General features: G+C 35.3%; 2 protein-coding genes across 2 annotated transcripts; both read right to left on the bottom strand.

The window, feature by feature from the left end:
• Positions 1–15,459: 15,459 nt before the first annotated feature.
• Positions 15,460–17,096, bottom strand: LOC144435395 (testis-specific serine/threonine-protein kinase 4-like). The gene is made up of 2 exons (XM_078123990.1): positions 16,800–17,096; positions 15,460–15,603 (listed from the first exon to the last, which is right to left on the bottom strand). Exons 1-2 carry the CDS (start codon positions 17,094–17,096, stop codon positions 15,460–15,462), a joined length of 441 nt encoding a protein of 146 aa, XP_077980116.1.
• Positions 17,097–18,257: 1,161 nt separating this feature from the next.
• Positions 18,258–21,801, bottom strand: LOC144435043 (large ribosomal subunit protein mL62-like). The gene is made up of 6 exons (XM_078123585.1): positions 21,625–21,801; positions 20,797–20,833; positions 20,381–20,440; positions 19,657–19,739; positions 19,002–19,171; positions 18,258–18,795 (listed from the first exon to the last, which is right to left on the bottom strand). Exons 1-6 carry the CDS (start codon positions 21,796–21,798, stop codon positions 18,711–18,713), a joined length of 609 nt encoding a protein of 202 aa, XP_077979711.1. The 5' UTR covers positions 21,799–21,801; the 3' UTR covers positions 18,258–18,710.
• Positions 21,802–21,894: the final 93 nt, after the last annotated feature.

Below are 21,894 nucleotides of genomic sequence, written 5' to 3'. Positions count from 1 at the left end.
GTATCCACAGGATCCAAGATTCACCCTTCCTGGTTTGTATATGGCAAGTACAAAAAGATATTTTTACTGATCAATGACCCCTCTTGTGAAAACATTCTATGACAACAACTAGCCTATGTTGTAAACAAATTATACATTTCTACCAGTGTTCATGTGCAGTACTACACACATATAAAAACCTGTTTTTGTATCCTGATACACTATTACTATTTATTGCAAACCTATAAGTAAATTTAGATAACAATGCTACATATTGTGTGACTTGACCTATGCCTACCTTCTTTCAAAATGAACACTCAGAACAGTATTTGCATTTGTTTGAATATGCCGATATGCAACCAGATAAACTGGTATGTGATTGACAGAAAGAAAAGACACTTAGTCATGCTGGATGGATGCCTTGATGGCACCAACAGTTCCAGCTTTAACTACACTATCTCCAAGATTGTTCCAGTCTAAAAATGTTCGTGGGAAGAATGAGTTTTTGAAGATAATTGTGTTACAGTTTGGCATCTGGTAGCAATGACATTTGTTTTTAGCATGTTTATCCATAGGAATTGTGCTGGTGAATCCCTCAAATTTCCTTGGTTTTATTGATCTTTTTGGTCTGTGGTATTAGGTACACGTAGGTGTCAGCATGAATACCCAGTAACAGGCCCTCAGAAGTCTTATACAGCAGTAGGAGACAGAGTTGCATTTCTCAAAATATTTTTATAATCTATGATTTCTTTCCATGTTTATTGTGAAAAATATGAGAATTGTATTTATGCCACAAATTAAGAAATGAACTGATATTCAGCTTGGTAATGGTACATAGTTATAATGACATGACATGACACGACATACAGAAAACACTTGCATGCTGCATCAGGCATGTATAACCTCAACAAATTTTCTTTGCTCTATCACTAGAGGGCACTGTTTATCTAATGCTTCCAATATTGCTGATGATTTATTGTACTGACAGCTCCTTTAAGTAGTATGCATTTTGATTTTGATATTGCATACAAAAATGTAGAAGGGGTCCCAATAAAAGCAAGCAACCAAGATATACTAACTGTGGTAGGGGTCCTCAGTAAAACATTTTCAGTCCCTAAATGGGAGGACTATTGCAACAGGATCTGTCCATGTGTGTGTGTGTGTGTGTGTGTTGTGTGTATATCTGTCTGTATCAGTGTTTTTGCTAAGGTGTGGGAGTCACGGTAACAGGGGTAAATTTGGTAACACTGGCAATATTCCTATTATACATTGTAATATAATTTTGGTGGGGAACCCCGGTATAATGACTGAGGAACTCGGATAATTATTACGTATGTACCGCCCTTTAAAAAAAAACACTGTACACTATGCCATTCTTTGACATTCAATGTCTGATTTCAACCAAACCTGGCACAAAGGTGACATCATATGGGACATATGCACATTACTTCGTTTTGTGGTATATCTAAATTTGACCGAATTGGGGCCATGTTTGGTGTTTAAAATGTATTTATTGCATAACTTAATACAAAGAGACTCCATTCACGTGTCTATCCCCATCAGGTAAAGCTTTCTTTTAATACATTTAGCTTGACTTTGACCTACATGTTCAATTATCAAAATTGATATAAAATATCAAAATTATCAAAATGTTAAACCATGCCACCATTCATTCACATAGAAGTGAAGTACTTGAGGAGATACGTCTTCTACAAAGACTTGTTGATATTGATTGGTGGTTTCTAATTCTATGTGTACACTTTGCATGATATAGCGTGAAGCACCATCTCCATTCCAAGACATGGATTTTACCTCAAGTCAGAGATGTAGCATTCCAGAACCCAATCTTCGCTGCGAATCTCCTGATCTGTCACCAGTGTCAGAACATCCACTGCAACTACATCACAGAATGAAGAAAGCTAATCTTTGGAAATACCGTCATACCAAACATTTTGGACGATGTGGAAGAGGTTTGAGTACTAGAATGAAAAGTGTGGCATTACATACTGTTCATGAAAGGTAAATAAATACTGTATTTTATGTCATGTATGATATAAAGGATTTACCATAATTTTAGTATTTGATGAAGTTATAGCATTACAATTTACAGGCTCTGTCGTTATGTTATTCAGGCCTAAATAGTCATAACCAGTGTGCCCTCTAATGATAGCCAAATTTTGTGTTGTGAGTCAAAATGGTGCATCACTAGAAAGTGTGTCAGTGGTGCATCAAATTGGCTTAAAAGGCACACTGGTCACCACATAGTAAGAGATAGGGGAACACCAAATTTTGGTGCATCACTAGAAATTGTGTGTCAGTGGTGCATCAAATTGGCTTAGAGGGCACACTGGTCATAACCATCAACTTTACACTCCATTGGCTCTGGCTCTGATTAATATAGACTGTAAGATACGTCCTGACGTTTCGCCCTCACCGGCCTCCTCTCACGATTGACGTGTTAGGGGTTGGCCGATGTTTGAGGGCACCCCATCACAGCGTACCTTACAGACTATGATTAATACAACTACACAGAAACCAATAAGAAACTGCACATTCTACACTTTCATATAAATAACAAGATTTAATGACTACACTTTCATGCAACATTTAGTCTAAATGAAATGAACTATTAAACATGCCACCATGCAATTACCAAATGCAGAAACAAAATATTTGTTGGCTGTGTCTTTAAAGCTAGTTGCAGTACTTTTAAATAGAATTGGTCTATATTGTAGGCAACGTCACAGCACTGTTAACCAAGCCATCCATCAACTTGCCGAGAGATTACCAACTACTAATGACAGGGTACAAGAAACCAAGGTAAAAAAGTCACATCAGTATCAATTTACTTCTCAAATCATCTTAAACTTGGAAAGGGATAGAAAAATAAAAAGTCATGGACAACTTTGTAGATATACATGTACTCTGTGACTTTTTTTTATAATGAATTGAGAGACATGAAAGTGGTTCAAAATAATGACGTGTTCTTTATAGTGAAGCTATTCTTGCAACCAGGATACTTTCGCCACTAGAAAATTTTACAGTCTTCAACTGGGTCCCAAAGACTAGTATTTACACATTTCTAAGTGTGTTGTACTCTTTTTACATACATGAAGGCATTTAAGCTACTACTTATTATTGTCATGGTTTTGTTTTCCAGCAAAATAAGCAAAAAATAAGTCTTTAGCAAAAGTTTCCAGGTTTTAGTACTTTATTGGAAACACAAATTTAGGGCCATCAGAAGGGTGTTTTCAAAAAACAGGATTGACTCCAACAGACTGGGTATGGCTGTCAGACAATTTGAAAGGATGTTTTGTTTTGTTTTGTAGTGTTTTTGTAATAGAAGGGTTGTTCTAGATCTTTGAGTATCAAACAAGAAAGATTTAATTTTTGTAGATAACAGAGGGGGTTCACTGTAACAGCCTATTTAGTCTAATTATGTCCAGTTGATTGAAGGATAGCTATTTTTTTATTGATGGGTGAACAAACCAGCATATCATAGTGTGATTTTAGGTTGAATACACCCCAGGACAAATTTCCCTGAAAAAAAAGTGCTTCAATTCTCTCCAAAATTTGCAATATGAAAGCTTGTTCCTGACCCTTTTGAAATAATAGAAGAAATTTGGGGGGTTCACCATCTTGTTTTGAAGGAAATTGTAATTTTTTTAAATTTTGCCATAGTGTTTACACAGTATTCTGTGGCCATATTGGATGCTAATGAGTAATGACAAAATTTTGCATTTTGACCTATTTCAAAAAAATTCAATGTAACCTCAATATTTCCTTTTAACTAGAATAATTTGGTGTTTTCTAGAACAAAGTAACAGAAGAAGTTTATAAAGAGCTTATTTTTGAGCCACAATCTATGTTAATTAACAGTCAAATGAACTTGCTAGTATTGTTTTTTCAAAGTATGTAATTATGCTTTTGACAGTTCATGGTACTCAATCGAGCCGTAGAGTATGTGGATTTCTTACAAAAGAAGATAACAGAGGTTGGGCAAAAGACTGGAAAGTTGGCATATGTAAAGGATGGTTGTTTGTTTGTTGAAGTTGATCCAGGTATGTATCTGCACAAGGATATACAGTAGTCTCCTACTCATGGAAGGAAATGGCAAGGACAAATGTCGTAAGACAAGCTAAACTTACATACAGGTTAATACTTGGTACAACAAAACAAAAGTTCAGTTGGTATACTCTCAGTATTTTCATTGTTGCGTTACATGCAACTGAAATGACACACTACTAGTCACTAGAACAACTATTTATAATGCAGGCTAAATTTACATATTAAAGGTTAATGGTACACTAAAATTTTAGTTGGTATATATTTTCAGTATTTCCACTATTGTGTCCACTAAAATGAAATCCTATTATGTAAATACTTTTCAATCATAGAATAGATGTCTTTCTATTATATATATATATATATATATATATATATATATATATATATATATATATATATATATATATATATATATAACTCGGTGAGTATCAATCTGCTAAGACAGTGCTCTATACCGCAGTGGCAGAGCGTAATAGTTTTGGTAGTACTGGAACTCTTTCTTGGGTGTAACTCGGAGTTTCACGCATATTGCGATCATCAGACACTCGTGAAACTCCGAGTTACACCCAAGAAAGAGTTCCAGTACTACCAAAACTATATATATATATATATATATATATATATATATATATATATATATAAAATTATATTTTATAAAATTTACTGTTTTGATTAAAAACTGTAAGTTATGTTATCATGGTAACAAATGACTTGAGAGTGTTGGTGTTGGTACCCTGAGAGTATTTGCAGTATGTTGTGCTTATAGTGTTTGTTTCTACTCTTTCACTCACTATGTTTGTGAAAGTACTATTGCAGAGAACATCTTAAACACTCAAATAGCAAATAGCCTGAGTATGCCGCAGTGGCTCTCATGCATCATAGGCCTCTCTCATAGTTGTGCATTGAATCTTCAACACAGAGAAACATGGTCAGCAGACTGTACCTGGCAGAGAATTACACATGATTACCCCTGAGATATTAGAGGAACTGATTGATGAAATGAATATCCATGATGAACAGGAAGAAGAAGAAGAATTATTAGCAGAGAAACAGTTTCTAGGTTCAGATTCTGAAAATGCTGGTATAGTCATTAAGCAAGAAGTATTGGATGATAGTGTAGTACCGAGTATTTCCACAGATACAGTAAACATGAACAGCATCCCTGAAAAGGTATGAAATATGTTTTGTAACGTAATGTTTCTGCAGAACTATTTATTTGTTGTTCAATTTATCTGACATTGCGAAAGTCTCAATGCTCAAATTATTCAACAAAAGTCTGTTGGTTCTTTTAATTTTAATGCATGTGTTTGTTTTGATTATTTTTTTTGTAAATACCGAGTCATTATTATTATATAGTTCCATTTGTTGTGTTCATTGGCAGGATACATTTTCACCATGGCATGGAAACAAGTTAACGTCACTGACCAGTACTGAACTACCACTATCCGGGAATCACCAGCTACTTTCCAAGGATGATCCATTGCTGTCAGACATACCTCCCCTACCTCAGACTTCGTCTCAGGTCTCTATGTCACCAATCAGTGGATCCGTACCATCTACCATAGCAACTTTCTCTGATTCAGCTGCTTCATCAGGTGTTTTCTCTCCCACATCCAATCATACATTTCCATTTGAGCATACCTACTCACTCAGCATCCTTTCACCAAATGGAAGCAAGTTGAGTTTAGACTCCAAAGCATCAACTACTGGTATTGGGTCATCTCAAGTACTTAAAGCCATGGTAAATAAACAAGATGGAAAGAAGCACAATTCTTTGTCAACAAACAACAACAATGTAGGTGATGGACAGAGTAAGAGACAAACTCTTCCTGGTCTGCTAAAGTCATCCAACAAACAGCTGAAGGTAAGGCTACATGACACATGATTCAATATTAGCTGAATACAGAATGAATGCTGAACTGTATATTTGTGTGTGTGTGTGTGTGTGTGTGTGTGTGTCACTGACCACCCACCCCCTCCAACGGTATGAACATCATGATTCCACAACCAGCAATGTACAGATTACTGGCCACCCACCCCCTCTAACCATATGAACATCATGACTCCACAACCAGCGATGTACAAATTACTGACCACCCACCCCCTCTAACCATTTGAACATCATGACTCCACAACCAGCAATGTACAGATTACTGACCACCCACCCCCTCTAACCGTATGAACATCATGACTTCATAACCAGCAATGTACAGATTACTGGCCACCCACCCCTCTAACTATTTGAACGTCTTGACTCCACTACCAGCAATGTACAGATTACTGGCCACCCACCCCCTCTAACCATTTCAACATCACTAACCATTTGACTGCCACAACTCCTTCAAAGTGTTTTCATGTATTCTAAAATAGAGGATATATTATGTATTTTGTTTCAGAATGAAATTGAGTATTCGAATAAATCAATCGATCGTATTTAAACTATTAATTAAAACCACATATACTACAGTATTAAATTATAATAAATATTTACTTGATTTTTTTTTACAGCGCAAAAATGTACAAAGACAACCAGGCGAGTATCACAGGTTATCAACATTACATGATTGTGAAAGTAGAAATTGTAGTTTATGTAGCAATGTTACATCTTTTGTGAAAGAACCAGAAGACGGTTGTCAGATGTCTTTGTCATCACCACTACCACCACCAAAATCATGGATAAATGGTTATCAACTCTACACAAGATTACATTACCAACAGTATAAGATGTAAGTTTACTTGAGTTTATATCACAATACAAAAGGAAGCATGTAAGATTATGCAACATCATGTGGTACAAGTGTATAGCACTCTTTCTATTCTGATGCCGATGCCACTTAACTTTTGATTTAAATCATTATATAAATCATTATACATGTATAAGCTAATTTGATTTAGTTTTTTTTTAGCAATATATTAATAATAAAAAACTAATCACCTCTTTGCCGTTCCTGTTGATGATGTATTGAAGTTTGCTAATAGACAATTAGTAGAATGAACAAATAACAACAAGTGTATTTTAACTTGTCTCTTTTTCAGTTCACAGTACATATATACTTAAACAGTCATTAGGTAGCAGCAAATTGATATCAACACAGCACAATACAGGTGCTTGAATGTTCACAAGGAGGCTTGGGTATACCAAGAGTGGTGTTCTTTGATTCTCGTACCCAACAAAATGTCGGAATGCCTACCTTGGTGCAAGTTCATGCAAGGTGATTGAAAACTATTTGAATGATAGAAAATTATTCCGAATATTTCAATATGTAAGGAAAGAATTATAGTGCCCAATATAAGAACCACAAGGTCATATAGAATGTGTACTTTCATAACTGTACTAAGAGATATGTGTTTACACTTAATTGCAGGGAACACCCCCATCTGATAGGTAGGGAAGTGACCAAAGCACTGGGTAATGCATGGCGAGAATTGCCAGACGAAGATAAACGACAATATAGGTAATAGCATCTATAATGCAACCTTTTAATAGTACTTTCCCATGCCCATTCTCAAAGCATTGGTACAATTATTACCCTTGGCATGCACAACTTCCGCAACATCTTAGGGAATGTACATTTTGTTTTGGAATTGTAAATCCAATTTTAAAAGTATCAGTAGCCATTTTGTAGTATAATACATGTATGGGTATTATTTTGCATCATTTTGTTCTGTATTTAAAGAATTACTGATGCTCCTTTTTCTTTTTAAATTAATTAAATTGAGAATTTGTTGGGAGTTTTCTTGAACAAAGGACCAGCAAATATTTAAGACTTTCATTACTTAGGGATGATCGCACAATGTTGCACAAGCTCAATGAACAAACTTGTTCATTTAGGACAAAACCCCTTCCTCTCCCCTAAACATATGATCATAAGTGCGACATTGACACATTTATATATGACGTAAACCATGATGAAAACTGTAGCGGTCACACCACTACGATTGATGTTGTGTAAAAACATGATGGTAAACACATTAAAATACTACCAGAAACCCAGCACTGTGTATCACATCAACTTATCAACATCTCAGTAGTAAATACAAATGCTGTTATCGTTGAAGGCATGACAGTTTTAAAAAATGGTTAAAAGTGTGAAATGAAGTTCAGCAATTGCATTGACACCAGATCCTCTTCCCTACGAAACAAACGAAGGTCATTTATTGAGCTTATGTGACATTGTGTGATCGATGTCCCTTAGGTGTATCCTCTGTTCAATCCGGTGTAATGATGTAATGTTATTGATTGCAGTCAAGAAGCACGAGAACTGAATGAGAAGACTAGACGTGAACGAGATACAATCATTATGGATCAACAGAAATCAAAAGAAGGAATTGAATAAGTTGAAAAAATAACATGTTCTGTTTAATTTGGATTGAAAATCTAATACATACATACATACATACATACATACATACATACATACATACATACACACACACATACATACACACACATAACATACATACATACATACATACACACACACACACACACACATACATACATACATACACACATACAAATCATGTTGAATGTGCTTGAAGCAAAAAAATATGGTATAGAAACCCTAGCCATTCAACATCACATCAATATCATTGTTTTTACGCTGCTCAAAATATTTTCCATGGAATTGGGGGCATCATTTTTTTTTCATTCATCTGGAAAATACTCGTGGCCTAAGGGTGTTGTCATGTCATGTCTTGTCTTGGCCTTCATTCAAATGGCCCTTAGGCCGTAAGTATTTTCTTAGCTGAATGAAAAATTTATATTAGGGAAAAATATCTAAAGTATTCCAGCGCTGAATTGAAATTTTTATCAAAATATTGTGTATGGAGGTTTCATGAACTGACTTGTAATTGTAAGGTTAAGTAGTTGAATATTTCATCAAATTTCCTATTGTTCTGTCATGTCCTGTACTAAATACATGTATAATCTTTTCAAGCAATGGAATCATTTATGTATTACTATGTAGATATATCTTAACTTGTTTAGTTTGTTGTAATTTGATAACATTCACAAGTAGATGTTTCAGTGTTCCAAGTTATTAGTTTTTCAAATTAGAAATGCTAAATAAATTGTAGTGGTAAGTTTTAATAGGTGATAAATACATATTTTCATTGGCCGAGAAACTGAAAATCAAATACATTTATTGGCCGAGAAACTGAAAATCAAATACATTTATTCATAATTTGTAAAATCTGTTACTAGCCAACATGAAATATAGACATTTTACAGATTTCTAGACCAAAGTTGAAGTCACAAATAATAGTCAGTTGATATTTGGTGAATAATTTCAATGAATTTGAAGATTAACTTTACTTTTCTGTCACATTTGAAGAGTACTTTAATTTAATACAGATTTGAATATAGCTTTTGCAAGTAACTTTATTTTTATAACCTGTCACACTTGGAAACTATTTTTTATGTGAGTGAAGGTTTTTAAATCTCCGTGGTATTGTATTATCTGATAGCCATCAATTACAATGAATTTGATACTTTTAAATTGCACTTTTTTACACTATCACCACATGTATGTTTGAACACTTTCAGGTTTTTTACTTGAATGTTTGAATGTGATGTCATTCTTTACTTCTAGTATTGAGGATATTGAGTTCTAATATCTATGATCAGTTTTCATATAGTTTGAACAGGTCAAATGTCATATTGCATAAAACTATTGTAATATAATTTTTTCAATGTTTGTTTATTTGGAAGCTATTAACATTGGTGATATCTCAGCATTTATTATATTGACACCACATATGTGGCATTGTATCTGAGGATTGAATGATAATCCTCCCTACATGAATAAGGTGGATGACTACCTGATGTAAAGGTTTGAATGCCTATTTTTTATTTATTTATTTATTTATTTTTATTTATTTTCTTATTTATTTTTTTATTTTTTTTATTTTTTTATTTATTTTTTATTTTTTATTTATTTATTTTTTTTATTTTTTTTATTTTTATTTTTTTTTTTTGGGGGGGTCATATTTATATTACATGCCCAGTGAATGTTATGGCAGGAAATGAATTTTTTTATGATTATGATTTCCATATCGTTAGATTGATAGAATATGAGAGCGTCTCACAGTTTTAAAAAGTACTAATTTTTCTTGCATTTTACTGTTGACAATATATAGCTTCACTTGCACATGACAGCTATCCCAGTTACTTTTCTGAAACAGTTACAATATCGATGTACATCAAAATTGTTTCTCAATAAAATGTGAATTACAGTCTTCAAGCATTTTGCTGTGTGCTTACTTAGGGTCACCCTATTTTTTCTCTAATTCTCGCTAAGACCGACCCAAATTTTCAGCTCCTACAGCTAAAAATAATTTTCGTCCACCCTGTATATTTTGTGATGATTTAGTGATGAACAGTGATGATAAGCAAGTGTTTGGTCTGTTGACATCATCTACAGTCATGGCGGCAGCGCGGTGGCACTTGTTCACGATTTCAGAGAACATGCCAAATGTGTAGAGAAGTTGGGAACCTTGTTTACCTAGAATCCAATAGAAAGAAGATGGGAGGAAAAGGAGAGACAGATAAACGAGAAGATAAACATGCTACATACCCCATCTTCCCTATTAAGAAAGCAGAACCGTGAAAATTTTAGTTATGCGATTTGATTTTATTGGATGCAACCGTAGAATACGTATGGAATTGTCAACAACATTTAATTTGTTTTATTCAGCAACACAGTGTGCCACTTTGGACTTCAATCTTCCGATTTTCTCCAATTCTTCGGGATCCATATCTGTGCCCTTCACTTTCATAGATTCGGTCATTACAGAGTTTCTACGTGTGCACTCGGCAGAGTGTCTACGATTTCCGCCGACAGCTGCAGCTACCTTAGCACCGGTGCAATAGTGGAGGTCGTGCAAGTCTTTGTCGACTTGGTTTTCTCGCAGACGGGTGACGGATTCCATTAAAGCACCCGATGGCATGTGAATCTGAGAGTTTTGAGTCACCAGGCTTCCTCTACGGAGACTAGCACGGCGATCAGATGGACTTGATACACCGAGACTCATACGTCGCTGCTGGGCAGGACCTGGGCGTCCTTTGCTGACTGTAAAGAGAAATTTGATAGACATTTAACAGAATAGTGGGGAGGCGGAGGGGAGAGATGTGATGAGGAAAAAGGACAAAAATAGCACAAATATATTATAACAAATGTTAAGAAAATCGATACGGACGAAGACAACTGTTGGTCATTATAAGCCCCCTCCCGAATTCGACTAGAAGGCGGTGACTTGCACTTCTTTAACAAGTGGGAAAAGTATAAAATTCCTTCTTTTTGTAGAAGTTTTTTAGTATATTTCTTACATTGAGTTTGGCTCAGCTGTACACTGATTCGCCTTGCTGCAGGTCCTCTCAGACCAGTTTTTGACACATCAGCTGTCAGATGGTGGAAGGGTAGGTCAAGCTGACTATCTCCGCCGCTGTGGAAGGAAAATGACAAGTGATTACTCGAGTATTAGGATATTCGAAATCAAATTGAAATATGCTGAAAGTGTTTTTGAGAGTTACAGCCCGTTTCCAGTTACCGTTCAGCGACTCTGTTTTGCTACAACTACACAGAAACCAATAAGAAACAACAGATTGAACTGAGGAATACAGTTTCTTACAACATCAGCAGACATCACAGGCAGATGTCAGAACGTTAATATAGGCGCCAGTATGTCTGCATAATGTGTAGGTGGTTTATTTCATACTAAACAAAATGTAGCAAGAAGTTGCAATCTTGCCATCTTAGCATAGAATATGCAGTTTGTTATTGATTTATGTATGGTTGTAACAAACAGAACCGCTGAACGGTAATTTGAAACGGGCTGTACATTTCCATCCCATACATAACAAAAATGTAAGATGCTGTTTTTATTTGAAATAGGTTATATTATTTTGATTTAATTATAAGAAACTTCACAGCAAATCAAAATTTCTTTAGGGCAAATGCTCCAAAGTTAAGGAGTCGACAGTTGTTGTCATTTTCTCCCGGTATTGTAAAAGGAAACCCGGACAGCATTAGGAGGTTTTTGTGGTGTCAGTTTTAACGGAGCTAATATGACATCGCTTACCAGTGCTTGATAGCCACAGCTTTCAGAACGTCGGTCACTATACTTGAACTTCGTTTACTGCCACGTGAGTGACTGCTCTGGGTGAATCCATGTTCAGCATTTGGGTTCGACATGTAATCAGACGAACTATCGTTGGAGGCTGCATGGAAATAGTAAGACGGGAAAAAATAATTACACCCTCAAACTAACACACACAACAAACAAACAAACCAGCATGCATGCATGTATGTATTCATACTTGTGTACGTGCATACACGTACGTACGTACGTACGTACGTACATACATACGTACGTACGTACGTACGTACGTACATACATACATACATACATACATACATACACACATACATACACACACAGAGAGACAGACAGACAGACAGACTCAAATATGCATGTATAGACACGCATATATTCATTCATTCATTCATTCATTCATTCATTCATGCATCGAACACAGGGACAACTCACCCAATGACATGACTGAGTAGCTACCGGGTGTACCATGTGACAAAGTACTAGTATCAATTGGTTTGTGCATCCAGTTCATGGCTTTCAATTTCTTCATAGTAATTCTCTGTTTTGGGGTCACTTTCAACATCGATCGCATGATCTCACGACAATCTACACAAAATAAAACATACAAGCATTGTACGATTTGGATTAAAACATTATATGTGATTGCGTGAACGCCGGTCAACGTTCAAATTTATGGTATTTATTATTTATGTATTTATTTATTTATTCATTTATTCATTCATGTATTTATTACAATTTACTTATTACCTATTTAAAGATGACGTTGATGATGATGATGATGATGATGATGATGATGATGATGATGATGATGATGATGATGATGATGATGTTGTTGTTGTTGTTGTTGTTGTTGTTGTTGTTGTTGTTGTTGTTGTTGTTGGTGGTGGTGGTGGTGGTGGTGGTGATGGTGGTGGTGGTGTGGATGGTGGTGGCAATTATTCATATACTTCCATATGCTACTAAGAAAATAAGTATGGTGGGTTACCTACCTTTCGTCACCTTTTTATGGAAGTGAATTCGTCGCTTCATGGAGTTGGTGAGAACGGCCAAGTCGGTCTCTTTGAAAGGACTGCGTCCACACAACATGGCATAGAGAACAACGCCTAATGGAATCAAATCACAGACATGCAATATTAGTCAACGCTGTGTTGAAAGAAGAGTTTTAATATAACAGTGGTTTTAATAGTTTGCAGTTTATAAATGGTCCTTAAAAATTTAACAACAGTCTACAGAATACACGAGAGCTCTATAGTTAGGCGAACTGTACTGTTGTCTCATTTTGGTTCAAGTCAGTGTATACGAAATTATATCCACGAAGCTGTTTCGTTTTGTTTTGTTTTAGGAAAATAGTTACATTACATAAAAACAATTTCACAGAAAGGATGCAACGGTACAATGAATAATTTACTCATCAAAATTTTCTCCATTTCTGAATAATATGCCATAAGCTGTCTTTTCTCTTTACAATGTAAAATTCTATCTGTTTAGCTACATGGACCAGGTTTTTTATTTTCATACGATTGAAAGAGGAATAAACTATATTACAGTTATGAAAGAATAAAGACTGTGGTAAAAACATTGGCGCTTTCTGAATTGGTGGTACCTAAAAATTAGTTAGTATAAACCCAGAACTGTCGTGTTTACAGATTTTTAGTACCAAGACATTATACGTCATAATGTGATTTATATGTCATAGCTGGACAGTTCTTACCAGTTCCTAGACACGACACAAAATGTTTTGGTAATTGGAATTATAATAAATTACAGGATTTGGAAATTCAGTTTGAAAATGAAAGTAAGTACTGTGAACCATATTGTTATGAGGTTGCGATGCGGATTGGAAGTTACGCGTGTTCACAATTTTAATCGTTGTATAAAAGTGGGCCTGTAAGTTGACTTACCGAGACTCCAAATGTCTGCTTTACGTCCATCGTAAACAACACCTTCCAACACTTCAGGAGCAGTATACACGTATGACCCGCAGTGAGTTTTTAACTTAGAACCGGACTTTCTAGAAAACCCGAAGTCTGCCAAAGTGAAAAATACAAACAGTAATAAATTGATTTCTAGGCATTTTGCAGCTCTCAAAATTAAGGACCAATATCACTCGTTGGTCATTATTATCTTATCCTATGACGCACTCGTATTCTACAAAGTACTCTACATACGTACTCAAGATTGTCTACGCCAATATCGGTCATTATCGTAAAAGTATCATAATGGCCAGGCTAGGCCAGGGCTAGTCAAAGTAATCAATTATCACGCACTGCACAGTATATAAAATACAGATATCCTTTTAAAATGTTGAATGACGTGCACACTACTACTTTTGACCTAAACTTTCGCTTTCGTTTTAGATTACTTCTGTCAGCAGTTGACGTAATAGGATACAGCGGAGATCATTATTGGTTTGAATTCAACAAATTAATATAAAGTTATGGTAAAACGACATGTTATGTTATAATTTTATCTTCTTGTCAATATGTAAAGGGCTATGTTTTCATCCCAGGTCATCGTATTGGTCATCGTATAAGTGTTATCTTGTGAGATAAGTGAGATTATTATCTTGTTCTGGATCACCTTTATTTTTAATCTATAGATCTGCCAAACAACTGGGCCTTTATCAGACTTACCGCAGAGTTTTATGTTGTTATTTTCATCTAGGAGGATATTCTCACATTTGATGTCACGGTGGCTGATTCCCTTCTCATGACAGTAACCGACAGCTGACAATATCTGTTTAAATAAGACACGTCCCTCTTCTTCGTCCAAATGTCCTGTACGCAAAATTCAACCAGAGAAGAAAATGTGATAAATTTGTATTAAAATCGAAATGTGAAGGAAAAAGTACTTGACCCGGTCGATAATGAGAGAATTTAATAAATGAGTTGAAAGTGCCGTTGAGTAAGTTCCAGGTTCTCACATTAGTATTATCTATCGATCAAGGGAATGGGACCAATTCTTTTGTTCTGGACCATTGCAGCTGTTCTACAGTTCTATCTGTCAACTGTTCGTGATCGTCTCATGAACCCAAATCTTAATTCCAATCTGGCCTTCCGGGGTTACTTTTCAATCCCCATTGCATTGGCATTATCTTATCAGTGAAGCCACATATATTAATTCGGATCGCTCTTTTATTCAGGACCATACATTTTACTATAGTTCTGTCAGACAACTGTTGTTTTTTTTTAATTCTAAATTGTTTAACCAAATCCGAAGTGGTTGAAAGACTGCCTCAATCTTTTTCTTTATATTCCTTGCTATGGCCAATTTGGTTTGTGTTTTTTCCTCAGTTTAAGAGTAATTGTAAACCTCTATTTTTTCTATCACTGAATACTCACTTTTGATGTTGATATAATCTAACAGATCTCCATGTCGTGCATACTCCATCACTACGTAGATATTGCTTTCCGACTCAATAACATCATACAGCGCCACCTGGTGGTAAAAGTAGTGAAAGTATCATACAATAGTGTTCATCACTACATAATGTCATATTGACCAATCCAAATCGCGCGTAGATGGGCGTCAATAAAAAGTATCGCCAAATGACATTTTATATTGATGTCAATATTAAAATCGTGGGTCAGATTAATTACGGTACATGTACTGTGTACAATATTAAACTAAGTAAAACACTTACAAGGAGACATCTTAGATACTTGTATGCATTTTTAAAATAGAATTTCTGAATTCTGATTTCATTAAACTATCAATACTGAATAGAAGGTAAAATTATATTGTTTTTAGTGATATCGTGACAACAACAACAACAACAAGGTATACAAATTGAAAGCTTGCACATTCGATGTACGAGAGGTCTGTGGGTTTTATTGTAATAAACGTCACATACATTATAGGCCTACAGTTACCTATCATCGCAGAAATGAAAAAAGACCCTTCTCTTGTGTATGCTAGTATGTATACCACCCGGGGGTTCTTGGATATCTAATGGGTACAGTTGTACCTTGGTGCAGTCAAATTACGCTACAAAAACTTCAAATACGTAGCGATATAAATGTCTACATTCAGCCAGAATGAGTCAAAGTCTCGGCGAAATGTTAAAATCTGCCTGGCATTTTGGAAATTGTATCATCGATCGAGTCTCTAAAAAAAGAAGAAATTCGGCAACTTCAATGGAAACTACGTTGTCCAAAACATGGGGTACAAAGTAAGTCGTTGGTGCATTAAAAAAGGATGTTAACCTTCTACAAATTGCTCCTAAAAATCAAGTCAAACGTCTACACTAGACGTTTAGAGCACTAGTGTTTAGGGAGACGTGGGTTCGATTCCTACATGTGTCACTTTTCTTTCCTCATTTATAACAAATTCATAAAGTCTTATGGTGAGTTTCTTTCACTTATACCCAAAAAGTCTACACTAGTCGAAAAAAAGTGTGTGTGTGTGTGCGTGTTACATAGCTTTACCATGTTAGTACCCCCCCCCCCCCGCCCGTGTACACGTCACACTTTTCATTAGCATGTCCTCGTGTTTATCCCTCTATCAAACATGAAACGAGTTTGTATAAGAAATTGACACTGACAGGACGTGATGGCTGTAAATCTTTCTTGGAAATTTTACGTTACGACGTTCACATGATTAATGTAGTACTTACTACAAGAACATAAACTTACTATGTAAGGATGTCCTCTGACTTTCTTCATCATCTCAACTTCTCTATAAAAGAACTTTTCAGCAATTTCGCTGGGAGCGCGTTTTTTGCTGATAAATTTGATGACGACTTTTTGATTGGTCGTGTTGCAGTGGGCTAGCTTTATCTTACTGAACTGGCCATTACTGATGGTTCTATCCACGATGTAGCCGTGCGACTGTAGTGTCGTCTCACCGGGAACAGGTATCCACATATCTCCTTTCTTTCTGAGTGTGACGGCGCATTTTTCACTCTCGGGTTTCGCCCACTTGTTTCCCATGATGGCGACCTATGGCAACTAAATGCCGACTACTAGTACTACTAAAGTTGTCAGACTTGCACCGAAGAAGTGGCGACACAATAATGGCATGACGTCATCTTTGAGTGACAAATGAATCGCGTTTGTCATATATCGAATCAGAAGACGCGCACTGCTGGTTGCTTAGTAACAAAAACATTACGTAGAACAGAGCGAGGCAGAGCAACTTCACCGTGAACGCTGACTGCGCGCGTCCCACACTTTCATTCTACGGATTCAGAAAATTTTGATGATGGCAATGTAAGCTGTCCGTGTTATTAATGTCACACGTGAATTATATTGATTCGTTTTTTTCCTCTGTTGTTGGAATGGAGCTTAACAGAACGCCACCACCGATCATATTCAGTATACGATATATTGAAACTAATAGTAACAGATTGTATACGGACGGGGGGGGTGGGGGGTGACATGACACCGAAATTTGAGCACGTGAAACTCATGTTAATTGGTAAAACCAATTAATAGAGCAGATAGCATGGGGAATGTTGATTTGCATTTGTACCAAGTAGAGCATTTTTCCAAAGGAGCCTTAACGTTTTGATGTTGGTATAAAAAGGAGACAGTTTCTGTCAATGATTGTTTGAGCATATGACATTCATGATTCGGTGGATCTTCAGTTGCATTTACTTCAATTACTTTCTTAGTCTTTGGTCTAATATAGTTTGATTTTGGCATACAACTTAGAAATTTAGAATTGTGCTCATTCAACAGCAAGAAATAAAAGGTATTTGCTTCAGGTTCTATAAGTTTTATTCAATTATCAACATATTCCCCATTGCCTGTTGTGGACTAATATGTAACCAAAACAGACTGACCAAAACTACAGCATTCGACATCTCAGTTTTACTTCTCCATGGCGAAATAAAAATGGATGAAAATATCCAAAAAAGAAAACATTTTTTGTCATCTCTTTTCAATCTTTGAATTACTTTATTTATACTAATAATATGTTTATCATATTACACAATTTGGCAGTTGTAAAAGACAAAGCAGCCCACAAATGATGCTACTACGGAGGGATACAACTTAGAAATGCACGTTTGCCAAAAGACTGTGTGTGTCTAGCACATTTTATGTTCCCCAAGACCAATTTAGATAGATAAGAAACAGGCTTCCCACAGACCACTCACCACAAAATTTAATATAAACAATACCATCCAACCCCAACGGATACACAGACACACACAACATCCTTGGAACAAACAAGCTATTCTTGCTATTATCAATTTGTATGTGTCAAAATTTTGACACATACAAATACATAATAGCAAGAATTTGAGTCTACTTGCATGGTTTCCTGTGGTGATATGTGTATACACATTCAGTGCCTGCTTGTCAGCATGAGTGTGGTGTTGTTTATATTTGTAGTGAGTGGTCTGAGGGAAGCCTGTTTCTTATCTATCTAAAGTGTTCTTGGGGAACATAAAATGTGTATGGTACACACAGTCTTTCGACGAACCTTTGCTTTATAAGCTGTAAATACAAACAGTTGATTACTGCAGAGAATGACAATCGCATACAAAAACAAAGTTCCCAATAAGTATAAAAGTCCTAAACCGATTCTATTAAGATATGTTATTCTACATAAACACTTCTGCCTTCTTTTTTGATTGAGTGATTCTTCTTCTGCCTTAGTCTTTCTCTATGAAACCTCTCTACTCTACAGAAAACAAGAAATCAAAGATCATAAGTTAATATTTTTGTTTAATCCTAGAATTCTGATAACAAAGAGGAGGAAATTAGTCTGTAAAGTATGCTGTCATGTGGCACCCTCATGGGTCAATTTCCACGATTTTTTGTTTACACATATTCATCTAAAAAACTCTAGAACAAAAAAAAATTAACAACCAAAGTACTCCTAGTTACCTCATTCTAAATGCAGCTTTGTCTTCTGCTGATATCGGTGTTGGTTTCCTATCAGCCTCTGATATCATATCTCTTAATTTCTGTAAACATTCTGATAAATTCTTAATCTGAGCTCTTGTAGTGTCTGATGTTATTATCAGCTCTCCTTTGGCATTTATCTTTGTTTTAAACTGGTGAATGAAAAAGTATGAAAAATTAAGTCAATGCTTGTGCTTGTGCATATGTGTGTGTGTGTGTGTGTGTGTGTGTGTGTATGTATGTATGTATGTATGTATGTATGTATGTATGTACATATTTCCATCTGTTAGTCTGTATGTGTGTTGTGTGTAGAAGAGTACACATGCATTGATAGATTATTTTACTGTACATTTTTTCAATAAATCCATCAGCTTATTTAAGTCTTCAATCTTCGTCTCTTTTTCTAATTTGTTGAATGAAATAATTCAAATACCTACTGAAAGTAAGTAAATAACAACTGATGTACGAATAAATAACACAGACAAAACATGTCAATTGACAGAGGATTCTAAACAAAAGATATGCACAAATTAAAACCCATGAACCTTTTATTTTAAACTTGGTAGTTATTGTGTATTGTATAATATACTGCATTAAAAAAAATAAAATTTGCCACAAAAACAGAAAGTAAACTTACCTTTTCTAACATTTTTGTTCTTGTACCTTCAGGAATCCATTCTGCTGTTTGTACATTAAACCTTACATCAACTTTTGAATTTACTGAAAATTGTGGAAAAAATGACAAAAAGCATGTCAAAGGAGAAATGCATATTGTCTTAAATCTCTGCATGCTAAGAGGATAACAAGGTATTCAGATTCTCTCAGTGTATTGATATACTTTGACAAAAAAAAATTTTCTTTAATTGACTGCTACAAAAATAAGCTGTATAAACAGCGCCCTCTATCATGGAGTGACTGACTGCAGTCGAAAGCTCTCGGCTTATCAAAGGTTTGTTGTGTGCATTTGGTTAAAAATTTAGTCAAGCATAAGCTGTGTTTATACATGGCCGGGGGGGGGGGGGTGCAATTTTTGTGCTGCATAGTAAAACGTACTAGTAGAGTACTCTATTTACTGAAGTATAACAATCACTTGTTATTTGAAAAAACTCACAACAAGTTGATGACATAATTCATTATACATCAAGGCCAACCCATACTACATGTATGTCTTCAACATTGCTGAAGATGACCATCAATGTGGGTGTAATGCTGTGTGAATTTGAAAATTCTCACCTCACTTTCTTTATTCATAGAGCTAGGACTCAAAGTCTCTGTAGTCAGATCACTACAACAGTCATGATCATTTTGCATATTTTGCATATTTTGCATATTTCTTTATCAAAAACTGATGATATTCTTACCTTTATTAACATTCTGTCCTCCTGGTCCACTACTACGACTGTACTTTATTGTCAGTTTATCTGAAGAAGAAGAACAAGACAAAATCTGAGGACATTTTGACGGTTACTTAGGATGGTTGGAAAGCTTTAGAATAATCCAAATATACACAGGCTGACTTTACACTGAATGCTGTACTTTTGAGGAAAAACAATAATAATAACAACTTCTTGTGTGTCTAAATAAAAAGTATCTCTGTTTGTCAGATGGTGAAATACAGTTGTTGTTGGTGGTGCCATGCGTGTAACATACACTATCACACCCAGAATGTTACAATCGTTGAATCATAGACAGTGGAGGGTAGAATGACTATATTTTACTATCTCTCTGTCTACAAACAATGTCTGTTTGATATTGCAACCAAAATTCTTTAACTCACCTACTGGTATATGTCCAGTGAAGTCATCTGAACTGACCTGTGTAGTGAACAAGAGATAACAATTTACACATTTCTGTCCTCTCTCTACCAGGGGTATTTGTTTGTACACAAGAAAACTACCAAGTTCAGTTAAACAAAAATTTAAAGTTAGGGCGCTGATTAATCCTTAACATGTACCATCAATCCACAATATGCATATTGTGATAAAAGTAGATATTATGCCCCAATAATTTTCTACATTCAGCCAAGAAAAATATAAGTAACCTAAGGGGCCTTGTCATTATGAGTAGTGAAGAATCTTTAAGTCTGGATATTTTCTGGCTGAATGAAGGATATTGGAGAATAAACCAATTATACCTCCTTACGCATAATTTAAGAAAAATTTGGATATATAATGATGATTTGGACTAATAATAACTGATATTTTGAGTACCAAAGAAATGATGTAGGCTGTCATGATGTAGAATGACCAGGGTACAGGGTATATAATCCATATTTGCAGTTCAGAGAGTATATTGGCTTGTGTAGTATGATGTGTATTTCAACTTAACCAATAACATGTTTTTATGCTTATTAATACACACTATTAATTTCTTTATTATAATAATTTCCATTTGAAATCTTATAAATATATAATTTATTGAAAACAAAAAAATATGAACCGTCCATCAATAGTTTTCCAAATGAAGAAATGAAGAAATGTCTGACAAAATCTTCTCATTCTTACCCACACAAATCAAATGATGTTTTTACATTATGATGTTGCCATGCAATTTTTTTAATCTGATGATACCCCCCCCCCCCCCCAATATCATCAGAGGTACATACCTGAGAACTATGAGGTGAATATGGAACGTTGAAATCACCAGAACTGTTTGGATATAACTTGTCTAAACTATAAATACTTTTGAATTCATTTGTGCTAGAAGTCCTACACGGTAAAGGAGAACTATGAAATCTCCAGCCCCTTCCTCCAAGTAGACACACACTCCTTCGTAACATGTTCACTTGGAAATTCATGTGCTGAAAGAGCAGACTGAAATGACCCTCTAAGTATGGTAAAAAAGGTACTACAGTAAATATTTTACATCCCGTGTT

Source organism: Glandiceps talaboti, chromosome 5 (assembly GCF_964340395.1).
Source record: "Glandiceps talaboti chromosome 5, keGlaTala1.1, whole genome shotgun sequence".
In the NCBI taxonomy this organism is placed as follows: Eukaryota; Metazoa; Hemichordata; class Enteropneusta; family Spengelidae; genus Glandiceps; species Glandiceps talaboti.
This window is presented reverse-complemented; position numbering and strand designations above follow the sequence as displayed.